The 17,175-nt window shown below is 38.8% G+C and overlaps 1 protein-coding gene across 1 annotated transcript; it reads right to left on the bottom strand.

The window, feature by feature from the left end:
• Positions 6,861 to 16,913, bottom strand: LOC109836513 (ankyrin repeat and SOCS box protein 13-like). The gene is made up of 6 exons (XM_020404421.1): positions 16,595 to 16,913; positions 7,864 to 7,955; positions 7,706 to 7,784; positions 7,481 to 7,575; positions 7,290 to 7,385; positions 6,861 to 7,189 (listed from the first exon to the last, which is right to left on the bottom strand). The coding sequence occupies exons 1-6, from the start codon at positions 16,758 to 16,760 to the stop codon at positions 7,118 to 7,120; spliced, it is 600 nt and encodes a 199-aa protein (XP_020260010.1). The 5' UTR covers positions 16,761 to 16,913; the 3' UTR covers positions 6,861 to 7,117.

Below are 17,175 nucleotides of genomic sequence, written 5' to 3' on the forward strand. Positions count from 1 at the left end.
TGACAAGGGTTGGGTAATGGCAATGCACTATTGGGTTGGTTACATGTTATCTACCCAACCAAAACCACCCAAAACTCCCCATGTTTTCCTCTACAACATGCATGTGATTGGTTTGGGTTGGATTTGGTAATTGATTAGAGAGAAACTTTTGAGCTAAGGACTACTCATTAGTGATGATTAATTTTTTAATTGTGATCAAGGTATTGATTATGGAAATGTTGTTTCGGGGCAAGTCAATGGAGAGGTTAGAAGGTGAGTGGGGTTAAGCTAGAGAGAGAGAGAGAGAGAGAGAGAGAGAGAGAGAGAGAGAGATTCTTGGAGTAACGAATTGCTTAGTTTTTGTTGGTTGTGTGAGGCACGAAAGGGCCAACTCTAGCCAGCCAGAATCCCCAACTGTTATTAGGAGAGAGAGAGAGAGAGAGAGAGAGAGAGAGAGAGAGAGAGAGAGAGATTCTTGGAGTAACGAATTGCTTAGTTTTTGTTGGTTGTGTGAGGCACGAAAGGGCCAACTCTAGCCAGCCAGAATCCCCAACTGTTATTAGGTGGTGGAGCAAGCAAGGCATCCTTGATGCTGGTTGGTGAGTGTGAGATGGCTTCTCTCTTCCTTGTCATTAAAATAAAATGCCAAACTTTTATCTTGCACTTGTGGACTAGCCTACACTTTGATGTATACACTATACATATATATACCAAGTCCATGACATCTTTGATAAAGATCCTACGCCTCTTAATTCACGTCGCCAATGAAGGTACGTACTTAGGGATAACTTGTAATTTTTAACATTAAACAAACAAAGTCATGATTCCAAAATTTTTACATATATTATGACATTTTATTCTGAAGAGAAATGTGGAGCCTTTAGTAAGGAGCTTAACTGTGTCATAATTAACAATTCATTGCAAAATTCTAAGGACCAGTTTGATGTCTGAAGGACTTTTCCAGAACTAGCTACTAAACTAGTTTTGTTCTTGACTGAAAGTTGGAAAAATCCTAGTCTGATCATTGGCAAAAAAATTGATCTAACAAAAGCTCAATAAGTTTTGGTCCGCTTATTTGTCAAACTGAAACTAATCTTGGATTAACTAACTTTTATTCCACTTGAGTAAGTTCCCTCAATTTGCCAAACATGACCTACATCGTTAGTTCATCATAAGAGATTTTTCCAATGTGTTACTACGACTGTTCGCTGATATCAAACAGTCAAATAAAAAAAGTTACTATATTGACGGAGGTCCTCTAACCTTTCGAATGTCCGGTTCTGGAGTAGACTGTTCTTCCCTGCATAAATAGCAAATCGTAAGAGGGCGGGGTTGGGTTTTCCCGTTGTTCCTCCGACGATCAAGTCAGTGATTTGCTTGAGTGGAGAAGTAAAATGAACTGCAGTAGTTTTTAAGCACGGTGGGTAGAGGTAAAGATCTTACCTTATTATTGAAAATAGTATCCCTATTTATAGTGGTGGTAGAATGATAGAATGGTAACTTCGACCGAGTATGGGATGGCGGCTACGTCAGCTTCTGCTTTATAGGTGTCGGCTGACGAGTGGAGGAGATGTCACTTCGGTATTTAATGCAAAGTAATTGGGGGTGTGCGGTGCCGACGTGGTCTGATGTGTCATAAAGACTATTGGGGATAGATGAATGATGGTGCCCATAATGTATTTAATGGCATTTACTACGAGATGATCAGTTGTCAGTACGCGAGAGGGGGCTCGAGGCTTGAGGTATTTTGTCACCTTTCTACTCGTCCGGTGGTCGAGAAGTACCGCCTTTTGAGTCGCCTTCGCAAGATGTCGGTCGATTAGTCAGTCGAGCGGGGTGATTAAGTAGTCGCCTTAGCCAGGGGTTGACACATAACGCCTTTCGAGTCGTCCTCGCAAGATGTCAGCGTGTCGAGCCGACCGAATTGGGCTTTTGATTATCTTGAAGTGCTAATTCGATTACGCATAATGTGAGACACTTGTTTGCCCTTGGTTGGAGATTACTTTTCAGCATTAGAATGATTATAACAACGACATTCTTCAGTAAAAAAAAGATTAAATGTTTATTTGACTTAAGAAAATAGAATTTCTAAACTTCTCATGAATTCAAGAAAAAATCATGTTTTTTTTTTTTGTTAATAAGGCTGAAGGATAATTTGGTTAAGAAAATAATTCGAAAAATAAAATAAGGTGGAAATTGTCAAATGTCAATGCAACATTGACTATTGGAATAGATATATGTGGGGCTCTATCTTAGCTTAGAATGCTCCCACATGACAGTGTAACCTCTCTTACTTGTAAGTAGTTGGAGTAGGGAGGCAGAAGAGTGAAGAGAGTGGCATTGAGGGCGGCAATCCCTATTAGAATATTTGGCCCACCTCTCACGTCACATAAAAACCCTTAAAAAATAGAGCAGAGCAAAGCAAAGCAAAAAGCACGGGATACTTGCTATCCACTCACTCGCTACTCTCCAAAACCCAAACAATAGGTACACAGACCTTCTAGAGATTATTTTTCGAGTATAAGTACAGTATCCTAAAAAAATCTTTCAAATACCCTTCTCAAACAATCCCAAAATGATTATATATGTGTGTGTATTGTATTTGTATCCGTATACAAGAGAGATGAATACGAACGTTAAAAATCCATATCTAAGGAGAAATGAATGCTCATAAGAGTATTGTTTTAAGCTGCACTAATGATACAAATATCCGGACCTAGATATAAATATTTGTATATGGATATCCTGGTAATCTATTGATGAGATTATTAAAACAATTTTAGCCTTAAGACAGCTACTGTTATTATATGCAGTGGCGGATCCAGGAAAATTTCCTTTGAGGTAAAAGTATAATATTATACAATTATAGTAAGTATTCGACGAGAATGTTCTTATTACACTTATTACCGAAAACTAAAATTGAAAATTAAAATTGAGTTTTTTTTACTTTCCAATGGGCTAATTGAAATCGTTACCAACTTCTTTGGTGTGTTTCTAGATTGCTTGGGCCTTGGGTTGCAATTTCCAAATGTTATTAGGGGCCAGATGTAAAAATCGCATTGACTCCACATGCAAATTTGAAGCGCCTGGATTTGTATCCCTGTTCCATTGGCGGATGCGCGAGAGTTTTGGTCGTCGAAGCATATTCATGCTCTGATGTTCATATGAACAACGTGCACTCAAATTGAGTGTTCAAAGTCTGTGTGGGCACTCAAATCAGTATTCAATTAAAGTATTTTTTTTTAAAGTACTTCTCCACAAACAAACACACCTGGACCATTTAGAGACATTCATATTCGTTGATTGGTCCGCAGCAACAAGCAAAGACAGCACATCCACCCAAACCAACAGCTCAAACAACAACAAGGAGGAGATACTTTAATTCCCTTTAGAGATACCGAGAAAATCCCTAACCAATTCCAACTAAACTCTTTAACTCGGAGAGCTCTTGGAGCTCGCTTCATCTTGTTGCTTCTTTTGGTTCCTTTTCTATGGCGTGGAGTGGGAGGAGGAGCCTCATTGTTCATTTACAACTCGCCACGCGGACGAGGATAGCTTGTCGAACATTTGTTCGGAAAAAGAAAAAAGAAAATCTGCCGAAGTCTGTCCTTAGAATACGGATCCATAATTCCATTACTAAACAAATTCCAAATCCTAGATATGTACAGTGTTGACACGGGTATACAGAGAGAAGTAACGTGCTTGTACAAGCCGACGAACACCTAGAAGCGAAGCCAAGAATTGAAAAAAAAAAAAACATGAATCTAAGCCAAGGTCAACCCCCAAGGCATTCCAAGCGTGTTACTCATAAGTTACCCCTTTTACCGATTCAAACAACTTAACTTCGCAGATGCGTGATAGAAATAAATACTGATCTAAATACTGATCTTTGCAATGTACAAGTAAAATAGAAAGCTTTTCTTGCTTCAAGGAAAGATCCAAGTACAATAAATAACTAGAGAAGTAGCGAAAAAGGCTGATAAAATAAGCAAAATGAAAAACTGTGGAGTGGCTTTCAGTAGTGTGAGGTTCTTGTGCACTTTGCTGATGTTGCTGTTGAGGAGTTGCTACCACTTGGGAGTTAAAGGGTGATGCTAAAAGGAAATCAAGTGGCACTATTGAAAACTCCTAAGGAGATAATGACTATATACCAACTCCCAACCAAAAATCAAAGATCTTTATACTCTACACTTTAACAACTGCTTATCCTACTTCCACCTCACTGGCCTCACATAAGTTTTTAACACTCAAGTGTGTGGAGAGTGTTCTTAGCTCCATCCTATCTTCATCCATCATCATCGCTCACGAGTTAAAAGTCCCGTTGAGCTCATCACTCACCATCATCAACACCATAATCACTACCTTTCTCTTTTTTGTGTAGTTTTAGTTTCATGTATAACTTTAATATTCCTCCAAGAATCTAATAGCTTTTAGATGTAAGCCAGATTTTAGAAATAAGATTGGTATTTAAGATAACAAAACAGTATACAGTTAATAATACATGCACATGTATTGTAGAAAAATGTTCTACACCCTAGAATCTGATAAAACAAGGGGAAAACAGGGTGTGTGTGAAATAAAGGTACGTGGTTTCCTAATTTCAAGTATCGCAAAAGGACACGTAGATACTACTTGTTTGGAAGCTATAACAATCTAAAAATTGTGACTAATGAAGTACATAGTGGTCCTCCACAACAATCAAGCCATACCAAAACACTAGGATTTCAGATCAAAAGTCTTTCTAACCACTATTGAGAGATTTAGATCAACTAACTTACCAGAAGACCCTAGACAGACCTAAAATATAATAATTTCAGAGATACATAACAATCAATAACCGATACAAATCGAATAGTTTTACTTCTATTTGGTCAGGAATCACAAGCCAGATACTATGCTATTAGTCATAAACTGAATCATAAGCCAGATACTAAGTCGGATGATTTAATTAGGATGACAGAGTAGAATGCCCAGTCTGTCATAACTAGCCAGAAGCCTTTATAAAAGGCAACATGAACACAAGGGGTGGAAGTTTCGGGATTAATGTTAGGTAAACTGATTGTAGCCTTATGTACAAGAAATATCATCAACTGTCTAGATCTATCAAAGACTAAATTAAGTTCCAGACGGTCATATACCCACTCGCAAGACCCAAAAGATTGTGCCTTTAGTCAGCAGTTATCAATACCTTTTTTTGCTTTCTCTATTTTGAGCAAGCCCACAAGTCGTACCATGGTCCAAAATTTTTTATCTATCAAAATGAGGTCAGCCATGAATTTATCCACCAAATGAAGTCAGCAACACAACTGATCCAAGGGAGAGGCATTGACAAAAAAGCTTTGAGGAAAGGATCATATCAAGGTGATGTCAGCTTGCAAGCAAAAGAGGGTTGGGGTTATAGTTTAGCATGGCCAAAATGGCAAGTAGGGAAAACAAAGATTCCCCCCCCCCCACCCCCCCCTCCACCTTTTTCATGCCCAAAAGTCCAAATGATATTCAGTGACCAGTATCCCATGTCGATGCAAGCCAAAGCTCATAAGATTAAACTATTACGTCTGAGAGCTATGTTGAGAGTTGAGAGTCATCTTGATGTGTTTATATATATAATTTCCTCCCTTTTCCAAGCTCCTCTTGGTTGTGTCGGCATTTTTCAATGTGAAGTGTGAACTATCCAATGCTTACCCTGCTACCAAGAGTGATAATATGGTCCTGATTAAATCCAATGTATCTCTATGCTGAAAAGATTAAAAGAAAGATCACATGAACTTATGGGGCACACCACAAGCCCAAGAACCTAATTGGAAGAGATTAAGTTGGTGTAGACAAAAACATCAATTTGGCATTATATTCTCGTGGGCACCAGTGAAACCAAGTGAAGGACTTAGAAGACTACTCCCTTCGCTATCAACTTCAGGAAAGGAGACGAAAGACCCTGAGTGAAATAAGAACTGGGAGTCTAATGGAGGATAATATATCTCTTATCTACACAAACTCATAACTGAAACAAGAATTTGATTATCTCAAACATATGGAATGGCATATACTTGATGACTATAGAACACATACGCTTCAAAGTTCTCAAGCTATAATCTCGAAAAACAAGAAAAGGGACTGACATGTTCGTCCTTGAATTGAATCAATCTATACTGTAATAACAAAATTTTAAGTCAAAGACCTCTTAACACTACTTGGTAGATTTACATTGACTAATTTGATGGATCAGACCAGGCAGAGGCAGACTAGAACATGTACCGTAAAGCAAAGCATGGATCCATATCCAATGTTTGAAGAACGGATATTAGTTTTCAGAAATTAATAACAATTAATGACTGGAGCAGACGCAATAGTTCATGGATCTGGACTCAGAAATAAGATTAGATAACTAATCATGAACCCGCAACAAATTGGAGGATGTCAGTTTAAGCATCAGTTTAATAGATACGAGCAAGGCAATTCATCAAGAAAGGCCTGCTCAAATTATAAGGCTGACAACGTAAAAGGATGTCACATATTAGACTTCAAATTCCTCCTGCTTGGGCAAATTGTATAAAACATTCACTTTTTCCCCTTTTCAATTCTATGCAGTCAGTAACCAACCAGAACCCTTTCAAGACCCTATCCTCTATCATTCCCAAGGAATTTTAACCCAGATGAAACAACAGATAGTGATTTTCTTCAAAGGATCATCTTGTATGAAACAATCACCTATTGACTCATCAATTAATGCTTGACTTTCTTAAATTTATTAGATTAAATAAGTTTATATCCAAAGTCTTCAGTTTTGAAGATAATCTGTTTTGGCATCACTCATCACTTTGTAATTGTAACATATTTCTAGCACCTGATAAGAAAGGAAACAAGAAGTAATTTGAGCAGGCACAGTCTGAAGAGAATAAATTGAAGCACTAAACAAATATTCATACCAGAATCAATACAGTCATGAGCTTCAATTACTTATATGCACAAAATCTACTAATGTAACAAAATGTCTATACTCTGATTGTCAAATGACAATTTACCATTGTATGCAGCTGTTTAACTCAAGCATAGCGAGCACTGGGTTGCCAAACAGTTCGATAAGCATGAATACCCTGCAAAATTGTCATTCCACGCCAGAAACTGCTCCTTGTCATGTCGATCATAAATTATTTCCAGCTGCTGCTTCTAATGTTCTTCGAACAGGACCTGGTTCAGCAAGCTCAGCAGGACTCTGTTAAAGTCACAATAAACTAGTCAGAAACACACAGTTGACATTTAACAATGAATAAGAAAAGATTGATCAGCATAACTGACATAAGGTCATCACAAACCTTTCCATAAGTATTTGTTGTCTTGGGTGAGGCCCCAGCTGAAAGAAGCAAATTTACAACATCCAAATGCTCACCTCTTGCTGCATGATGAAGAGGCTGGATGCATGAAAGGTAAAGAATATTTTAATCATCTCGACTTAAACATAATAATCAAACGTATATCTGATAATATGTGGTTTACATAGACTCACCGTATCGCCCTCAGTGTCAGTTGTGTCTAGCATTCGCTTTACGAAATCATGATTCCCAGCCGAATTAATTATAAATTGCACAATTTCAAGAAAACCTGTGCGTGCCAGAATAAGAACACATAAAAAAGCAATATTTTCCATGTCACTGTACTTTTTTATTCTTGTTGATTGATACTGGAACTAATGTAAGCAAGTAGAAATGAAACATAAAAACGTGGGACCTACCTCCCGCACAAGCATCATGAAGTGGTATTGCACCTTCCTCATCCTTGGATTCTAAGCTAGCTCCTCTTTCCAGCAAAAGCTGAGGAAAAATAAAACAAATTAAGCATGTTGGTAAGATGGAAAGTGAAAAGCAAAGCAACTAGGCATAGGATCTCTACCTGGACACAAGGAAGGTAGCCGTATAGACAGCAAAGATGCAGAACAGTATCACCATCTTCGACTGGATCATTGATGCTGCCAGTGTGACTATCTATAAATGAATTAACTGGTGAGCACTTGGGATCCTACTATGAAGTAATATTTTTAAAAATGACAGGAAGAGGTAGCAAATCTATATAGAAATGTCACCAGGATCTAATTAACTCAAAATAGACCAATTGTCTGCAAACAAGCAGTATTTAGTAGGCACCAGATGTTTGATCAGAAGCTAACAAGATGTTATCTTAATTATAAAACTCGCGATCAAATACATCTTTGTGGTCCAACTCATTGCGCTTCTCAGAAATAAAAAAACAGGACAAATTTTCAAAAGAGACCCATTTCGACTTTTATTCCCAAAAAACGACCTCATTCAAACAAAATTACAAAAAGAGTTCAACTCCCGTTAAGTTTCGGAAAAAAAATTTCAAAAACCGACCTGGTCTCAGCGCTGAGGCTGAAACCAGGTTGGTTTTTGTAATTTTGTTTGAATGGGGTCGTTTTTTAGGATTAAGATCACAAATGAGTCTCTTTTGAAAATTCCTCCTAAAAAAACAAGTTCAGTCCTTAATTTATATATGCCATTAACCATCAATAACACTCAACTGTTTGCTTGCAAATAGAACGCCATATTAATTGTTGAATGTAGTATTTTCCTTTCATAGGAATTCCCTTTTGTAGAAAGAGATAATTGAGAGAGCAAAAACCCTAACTTAATTGATTCATTCAGTTACTAGAGAGAGATATATATAGTCATACAAATAGGGGTATGGTTAACGGGTCACAGGCCATTAACCCAATACCCAATAGACTTAATCTAACACTCCCCCTTAAGCTGGAGCATAAATATCCACCATGCTCAGCTTGTCACATATAGTAGAAAACACCTTTGAAGAAGTAGCCTTGGTAAGAATATCAGCAAGTTGTTGTGAGGACGGAGTGAATGTGAGAGATACTATCTTCTTCTCTCAAGCATCTCTGACAAAATTGAAGTCAACTTCAATATGTTTTGTCCTCTCATGAAACACAGGATTCTGTGCAATATAAATGGCAGACTGGTTGTCACAATGCATTAGCATGGGTTCAGACTGAACAAAACCAAGCTCTGTCATAAACTTCCTTAGCCACACCATCTCACAAGCAGTGTGAGCCATTGCTCTATATTCGGCCTCTGCACTAGATCGTGATACTACATCTTGTTTCTTACTTCTCCAAATCACAAGATTACCTCCAACAAAAGTACAAAATCCTGAGGTTGACTTTCGGTCTCCCATGTCTCCTGCATAGCCAGCATCAGAGAAAGCCAAAATGTGAGTATGCACATGCTTATTATATAACAATCCCTTGCCAGGACAACTTTTGACATATGCCAAAATCTTCAGAGCTGCTGTCCAATGAACCTCTCTAGGTTTGTGCATAAACCTGCTCAGTACACCTACTGTAAAAGTAATATCAGGTCTGGTAACTGTCAAATATATTAGCTTCCCAATTAGTCTCCTATATCGTGCAGCATCATCTAGTAGAGAGGTATCATCACACCACAAATCAACATTTGCTTCCATTGGAGTGCTTGCAGGTTTGCATTCCAAGAGACCTGCTTCTTTTAATAAATCTAGCACATACTTTCTTTGGGATAACAGGCCATGTTTTTTATATGCAACTTCAATCCCAAGAAAATACTTTGGCTTTCCCATGTCCTTAGTGACAAAATGACGGTTTAGATACTCCTTAGTCTCAGCTAAGGCAACGGAGTCACTCCCAGTCAGCAGAATATCATCAACATATACGGCTAAAATAACCAAACTAGTTGTTGTGCGTCGAAGAAAGACAGAGTGATCAGACTGACAACGTTGAAAACCAACATTAGAAATAACCTTGCTGAACTTATCAAACCAAGCTCGAGGACTCTGCTTTAACCCATAGATGGCCTTTCTCAGCCTGCAGATAAGATTTTTCCCCTGAGCAACATACCCAAGAGGTTGCTCCATATAAACCTCCTCGTCCAAATCACCATAAAGGAAAGCATTCTTCACATCTAGTTGGTGCATCGCCCAATCCATATTAACAGCCAGTGAGAAGAATTCTGATGGAGTTGAGACGAGCAACGGGAGAAAAGGTTTCAAAATAGTCAATACCATATGTCTGGGTATATCCTTTAGCAACCAGGCGAGCTTTATATCTATCAACAGACCCATCAGGACGATATTTCAAGGTATACACCCATCTGCAGCCAACCACAGTCGCTCCAACAGGTAGAGAGACCAAATCCCAAGTCCCTCTAGAAAACAGTGCATTCATCTCCTCATCCATAGCCTGTTTCCAGACAGGTACTAACAAAACTTCCTCATGTGACCTGGGTAAAGATATAGTGGACAATGACAAAGCAAACTGACGAAATGATGAGGTAAGACGGTCATAAGAGACAAAAAGAGAGATAGGATATTTTGGGCAAGACCGTTTACCTTTACGAAGAGCAATAGGAACATCTAAGTCAGAAGAGATATGAGGCTCGACATGAGATGGACCTGCAGCTGGAGAAGAAGAGTCAGCAGGAGCAGAGACAGGGGTATGTACTTTAGGACGGCGAGAGTATGTCAGTAGAGGCTTTGGTGCAGTAGCCTCAGGAGCAGATACCGGAATAGTAGTGGGAGCCGTAGAAGGTAGTGGCACCTGTGGACTGACAGAGGTAGTGGAACCAGAGGAAAAATATGGGACAGACTCAAAAAAGGTAACATCAGCAGAAACAAAATATCTCCTGATGGTCGGATGATAGCACTTATACCCTTTTTGAGTACGTGAGTATCCAACAAACACACACTTAATGGACCTAGGAGACAATTTATCCAAACCAGCAGTCAAATCCTGAACAAAATACGTACAACCAAAAACTCGAGGAATCACAGAAAAACGTTTTTTTGCAGGATAAAGACAGTGGAATGGTATCAAACCATCAAGAACAGAGGAAGGCATGCGATTAATCAAATAACAGGCAGTGAGGACAGCATCCGACCACAAGTACTTTGGAATATTCATATGTATCATCAGTGTTCTAGCAACATCGAGAATATGTCTATGCTTCCTCTCAGCAACTCCATTTTGTTGTGAAGTGTGAGAGCATGAAGTTTGATGAATAATACCATTAAGAGCACAAAATTTTGAAACGTCATTTTTCATATATTCCAAAGCATTATCAGTACGAAGAATATGAACAGAAGTAGAGAACTGGGTTTTTATTTCATTATAAAAAAGTTCAATAACATGCGAGACTTCAGACCTCTCTTTCAACAAATATAGCCAAGTCATGCGAGAGAAATCATCAACAAAAACAATGAAATATCGAAAACCCTTCACAGAGGGAACACGACAAGGACCCCAGACATCAGAATGAACTAACTCAAACGTAAAACTACTGCGTTTATCGACACGACTCTGAAAAGAAGCACGATGGTGCTTACCCAGTTCACATGACTCACAACCTAAAAAAGAAAGGGAAGACTGAACAGTAACTACCGATCTAAGTTTCTGTAGTGAAGGATGACCCAGACGCCAGTGCCACAGTAAGGTAGAATCAGGTTGTGCTGCAACAAGACCAGCACCCGGCATACTGTCATCCAAATAGTACATACTTCCTCTCTCATACCCCAAACCAATCGTCATCCCAGTTGCTAGGTACAGAAAAACACAATAAGAAGGAAAGAATGTGACTTTACAGTTATTGTATTTTGTAAACTTGTTAATGGATAATAAGCTAACAGGGAATTTAGGAGCATATAACACATCAGTGAGTTTCAAAGAGGAAGTAGCTAGGAGCATATAACACATCAGTGAGTTTCAAAGAGGAAGTAGCATGAACTACTCCAGCACCAAGAACTGGAGAAAGTGTACCATCAGCGATGCGAATAGAGGAAAACTTATCAGAAAGATGTAAAGAGACAAAACGATTCTTTATACCTGTCATATGGGATGAGGCTCCAGAATCTAGTACCCATGGTTCATGAAAAGAAGCTATGTAAGCATCCATACCTGAAGAGGATGCATGAGTAGCCGAATGACTGTTCTGAGAGAGCTCTAGCTGACGTAACCTCTCATAATCTGCCTGAGAAATCTGAACAGTAGGAACAGTAGTAGCTGGATTACTAGAAATAGTAGTAGAAATAGGTGAGCGAGTCGACTCGGCATTGGCTACTTGTGCCCATTAAGGACAACCAAACTTCTCCCAGCACTTCTTAGAAATATGATTGGTCCTCCCACAGTGACCACACTGACGTGAACCCCTATCAGAATCATCATGTCTCCCACTAAAAGAGCCACGTCCTCCCAAAGAATCACGACCACGACCACGACCACGGCCTCTGCCTCTACTAGAGAACATGACAGACTGATCCACTGAAGGTGGAGACGGTGCAGAAGTATCAGAAGAAATACCAATAGAGACCTGCATGACTCTGGAGAATGTAGCAGTTAGTGATGGGATGGTATCTCCACCCAATATCTGTCCTCTCATCTGGGACTGCAAGTTAGGGTATAATCCAGAAAGAAACTTGGACACTGCCAAATCATGACGATATCCCAACAACGTCGCCGCATCAGCTACTGCAGGCTGATGCATCTTCAGTTCGTCTATCAGTCCCTTTAACTCACCAAAGAACTCCGGAACTGACCTATCTCCCTGTTTGAGCGTAAACAATCGCTCATAAATCTCAAATACACGGGAAGCATTCTTCTCATTCCGTACATAATCTTCAGGCTGTCCCACATCTCTTTCGCAGTGGTTAAGAACATAACACTGCTACTAATCTGTGGTTCCATGCTGTTGAGGAGCCACGTCATAACACAATAATCAGACGAGAGCCAGGAACTGTAGGTGGGATCTGTGGTGGGTGGAGGAGAGGCCAGAAGATGTGGAAGTTTGCTCTGAGCGCCAATGAAGATGTGGAAAGCCTGAGCCCAGAGCAGATAGTTTGTACCATTCAATTTTATTGTAGTCCCCAAGACTACCTTGGGCGCAGAAGTCTGACCAGCAGCAGCAGAGGGAGATGTAGAAGAGGAGGAGAGATCTGTTTCCAACATTGTTGCACAATAGTGGTAGGCAGGTAGTAGTCAAATAATCAGGGCAATAGTAGAGATCTGTTCTTTAAACATAGACTAAGAGCAGATAAAAAAATAGGCAGTAGTAGATGACTGGATCGGGTCATGTGTGGCCTCGAATCACCTATTCAAGGCCATGAAAAAAAAGGACAAAACAAACGGCGCGGCACTGTAGCGGCGCGGCACTGTAGCGCGTGGTACTGTAGCAGCGCGGTACTGTAGCAGCACGGCTAGTGGTGGCGGTAGTGCCGGCGGCAAGGAGAAGAGGCGGCGGCGGCTAGGGTTTTTGAATGAGGATTTGTGACGGCTAGGGTTTCAAGCTCTGATACCATGTAGAAAGAGATAATTGAGAGAGCAAAAACCCTAACTTAATTGATTCATTCAGTTACTAGAGATATATATATATAGTCATACAAATAGGGGTATGGTTAACGGGTCACAGCCCATTAACCCAATACCCAATAGACTTAATCTAACACCTTTATTATTGTTTTCCTTTCTGAACAAAGTTTTCTTTCGTGAAGACATTCTATAGTTATCCTATAATATTTGTATATACAGTGTGTATTACCCTCTACGATGATCAATAAATAACAAGGGTTTCTTTTCAAAACGGTATAAAAGCCAAATCCTGAGAACCACTTTTCTTCATAAATCTCTGGACCGCCAAGGGAACGTCATCATAAGAGCTAACTCTGACATTTCCATGGCAGCTTTGACATCTTTTTGTCAACCATCTCTATTCTCTCAATCTTCTTGTCTTCCTCTAACTCACACTTTAGTGAAGTATATTCTGTGTAAATATCCTCCCATGAAAAAATAGCAGCTCGCTCATTAACTCCTCAAAAGGTACTAATTGCATGTGCGGTGTTTAAAAATATTTAACTCACTGTTATTAGCAGTGCACTTCCCCTAGTTAAATATGCTTATCTTTACTTTCTCAGTAACCAAATATGATAAATAACTTAATCCTTTAGGAATTGAATTATCTAGTATTGTGGGAGAATGGCTACCCCAATTACATTCTTTTTTTTATGACCCTTTCATGCTCACTGTTACCATATTTTAGATCAAACTAGTTAAAAGGCTGCATAGCCATTGAACACCCAGAAATTTGGCAAAATGTTCATGTTTAGACTTAAATGATCATGCAGGGTTTCTCCTCAAAATTTAAGACTTCTCTTTCACTATCTTGTATCCACCACATAAATTACTATATTTTTAATTAAACAGTAGTCAAATACAAACAGTAGTAAACTAGTGTTCATTCATATTTAAATTTTCCATACTCGTACCCGTGATAGTCAATGTACTTATATTTTTTCCACTGGCTAATCCTTTTGTAGGGTACTAGTAGGACCGTACACTATCATGTTCTCTTGGATGAAAACTACTTCTTTGCATATGCCCTCCAAGTTCTAATTAATAGTTTGTGCAATGCATGTGTCAAACTTCTTGTTGAATTTGTTTCTCTTGGTCCTTTCGTTCCTATTCATTTTTCGTGGTTTTATTATAATCTATAGTTTTTTACTCTAATCTATAGTTTTTACTCGATGCACCCGTTCATTTTCTGTGGTTTTATCATCATCTATAGTTTTAGATCAAACTGGTTAAAAGGCTGCATAACCACTGAACACCCTGAAATTCGACAAAATGTTCATGCAGAGTTTCTCCTCAAAATTTTAGACTTCTCTTTCACTATCCAGTATCCAACATTCCAACACATAAGTTACTATAGCTTTAATTAAACAGTAGTCAGATACACACAGTAGTAAACTAGTGTTCATTCATATTTAAATTGTCTGTACCCATGCCCATGATAGTCAACGTGCTTATATTTTTTGTACTTGGTTAATCCTTTTGTAGGGTACTAGTAGGCCCGTACACTATCAAGTTCTCTTGGATGAAAACAACTTCTTTGCTGATGCCCTCCAAGTTCTAATTAATAGTTTGTGCGATGCATATGTCTAACTTTGCAATGCATATGTCTAACTTTCTGTTGAATTTGTTTCTCTTGGTCCTTTCATTCCAATCCATTTTCCGTGGTTTTATTATGATCTATAGTTTTACTCGATGCACCCATTCAGTTGGTAACTATCTTCTCTTTTTTCACTGCTTTTTTAACTTGGTTTTATGTGTGCTTTTACTTCTCTTTATATTATTTATACGGTGTTTTCTTCTCATTTGCAATTCCGCTAGCTCACTGTGCTCATCTTGCTGCCTTTCTGGAGAGGTACCACGTTGAAGGTGATTCTGATGGAGGGTCTGTGATAGTAGGCATAGCACATGTCAAGAATGCTAAAGTGCGCCCTATGCAATGACAGAGCCAGGGGTCCACGGGTGACCATGCCCCCTCCCCCTAGATTTATGGGTTTTTGTCATAACAAACCTTCAAAACTTTCATTTAAAATTAGGTCCTGAAGCTTGCGTATTTGACACTAAGCCCCAAATCTTTTGTTTGAAATTAGTTCTCAAAATTTTAATATCCCCTAACCAAACATCTTCTTCTCATGTAGTTTTCTTTACATTTCAAGTATAGCAGGGACATGAGGTTTCAACTTCCATGTACTTTTGCGTTTAATAGTAGAAGTTTGAAATAGGATTTAGATTTTCATGTGGTTTTACAATTTTGTGATGGAATTGCGAAATGTGATTTTCCAATTTCATAAAGTTTAGGTTTTCCTTTCACCAACTTACATATATCAAGTTTAATAACACATTGTAATATTTGATTGCTTTTTAATTGATGCATAGTATAATCCTTGTATCGTGTCACCCTCCTGAAAACAAATCTGAGGTGTCCGTCTCCTATTGCATAACTATTGCATAATAAGCTGGTCATCTCATTATGAGATAGGAGGTACTCTTCACCTTGGTCCCATATTTTGAGTCGTGGGGAAATTTTCAGAGCCGTTTGACAACAACTAAAATTTCACGTTTTACGGAAACCTACTTTCTCATATTAATATAAAGGTGCTTTCCATTCTTGAACCTTCTTTTAGCATAATTTACCAATATACCCTTACATTTATGCTATTCTAAAATGGGCATGTTTGGCTATTTCCACGAAAAAAAGGGAAATGGAAAACCCTCTTTGGAAATGATTTCAACACATATCAAGAGGTTTTCCAGTTTTCTTTTATTTTGTTTGTTTCGTAAAGAAACCTCCCCTTTTCACTGTCAAGTCACACAAAAAATAAAAAAAGCCTTCATAGTAACAGTGCTTTTGATTTCCATTTCTTTAGTTTGTTTGACAAGAAGAAAAAGAAAAAGAGAAATGACCCATTAAAAAAGAAATTTATTCATCATGATACTCTCCAATAGTGTATTTATTAATTAAAAACTTATTGATGTGACATTTCCAAGTGTTTTCACAGTTTTTTGTTGTGAAAACACATTTCTTGAAATGTGACATGGCATCCTAAGTGGCATCCCCATTTCCTTAAATCAAAAAATAAAACAAATATGTGAAATGGAAATGTGTTGAAACTAAAAGCTGATGTGGATGGGGGATTTCCTCAAAGGTGACATGACGGCTAGTTTTCTTTTTTTTGGCAAACAAACAGCCCCTTAAGTTAATAGCTCGAACTGTACAGAAATTACCTAGGGCAGCACTCAGGGCTGCTACGTCGCCACGCTGAGCGGCGTCGGCGAGGGCTCGGAGATGAGGAGGAACGTCGCTGTCGAGATCCACCCACTCTTCTCCCTCTTCAAATATCCCTTCGTCTTCTTCCTCCTCTTCGCCGTTGATTCTCGCCGGAACCGCCATTATCGCCGCGGCAGGAGCTGTCGATCGAGTTCGCCGGAGATTTTTACAGAAGAGAGACTGCGGCGTTTCGATTTTGGGCCAAAATAAAGGGAATTTTATATGGAAGGAGTGGAGCGGGTTGAAGTTAGGGCTTGTCGTTTGGGCCCAATTATGGGTTGGGCACAGTTAGAATGTTTCTGCTTATATACGCCGGGCGTCTACCATATTTGCCTATTTATCCTTTAAATCTGAATAATTTGTCAATTTTTATAAGACCCTTTCTTTGGTTAGCAGTAAATACCTTATGGTTCCTCCTACTTTGCACTTATGTACCCTCACTTGTTTTTAGTAGCACTTGTATACCCTAAAGTTTCAAAAAGTTGCACTTTTAATACCTTATACTAGTATGATTGCACGTGCAATGCACGTGGTAAAT

This window comes from Asparagus officinalis, chromosome 4 (genome assembly GCF_001876935.1).
Source record: "Asparagus officinalis chromosome 4, Aspof.V1, whole genome shotgun sequence".
NCBI classification, from domain to species: Eukaryota; Viridiplantae; Streptophyta; class Magnoliopsida; order Asparagales; family Asparagaceae; genus Asparagus; species Asparagus officinalis.

Excerpts from the sequence above, each read along its gene's own strand:
- LOC109836513 (XM_020404421.1), bottom strand. The coding sequence starts at position 16,760 with ATGGCGGTTCCGGCGAGAATCAACGGCGAAGAGGAGGAAGAAGACGAA. Across the intron at positions 7,956-16,594 it reads AGCCCTGAGTGCTGCCCTAG|ATAGTCACACTGGCAGCATC; the intron begins GTAATTTCTGTA and ends ATTCATTTATAG. Across the intron at positions 7,190-7,289 it reads CAACAAATACTTATGGAAAG|AGTCCTGCTGAGCTTGCTGA; the intron begins GTTTGTGATGAC and ends TGACTTTAACAG.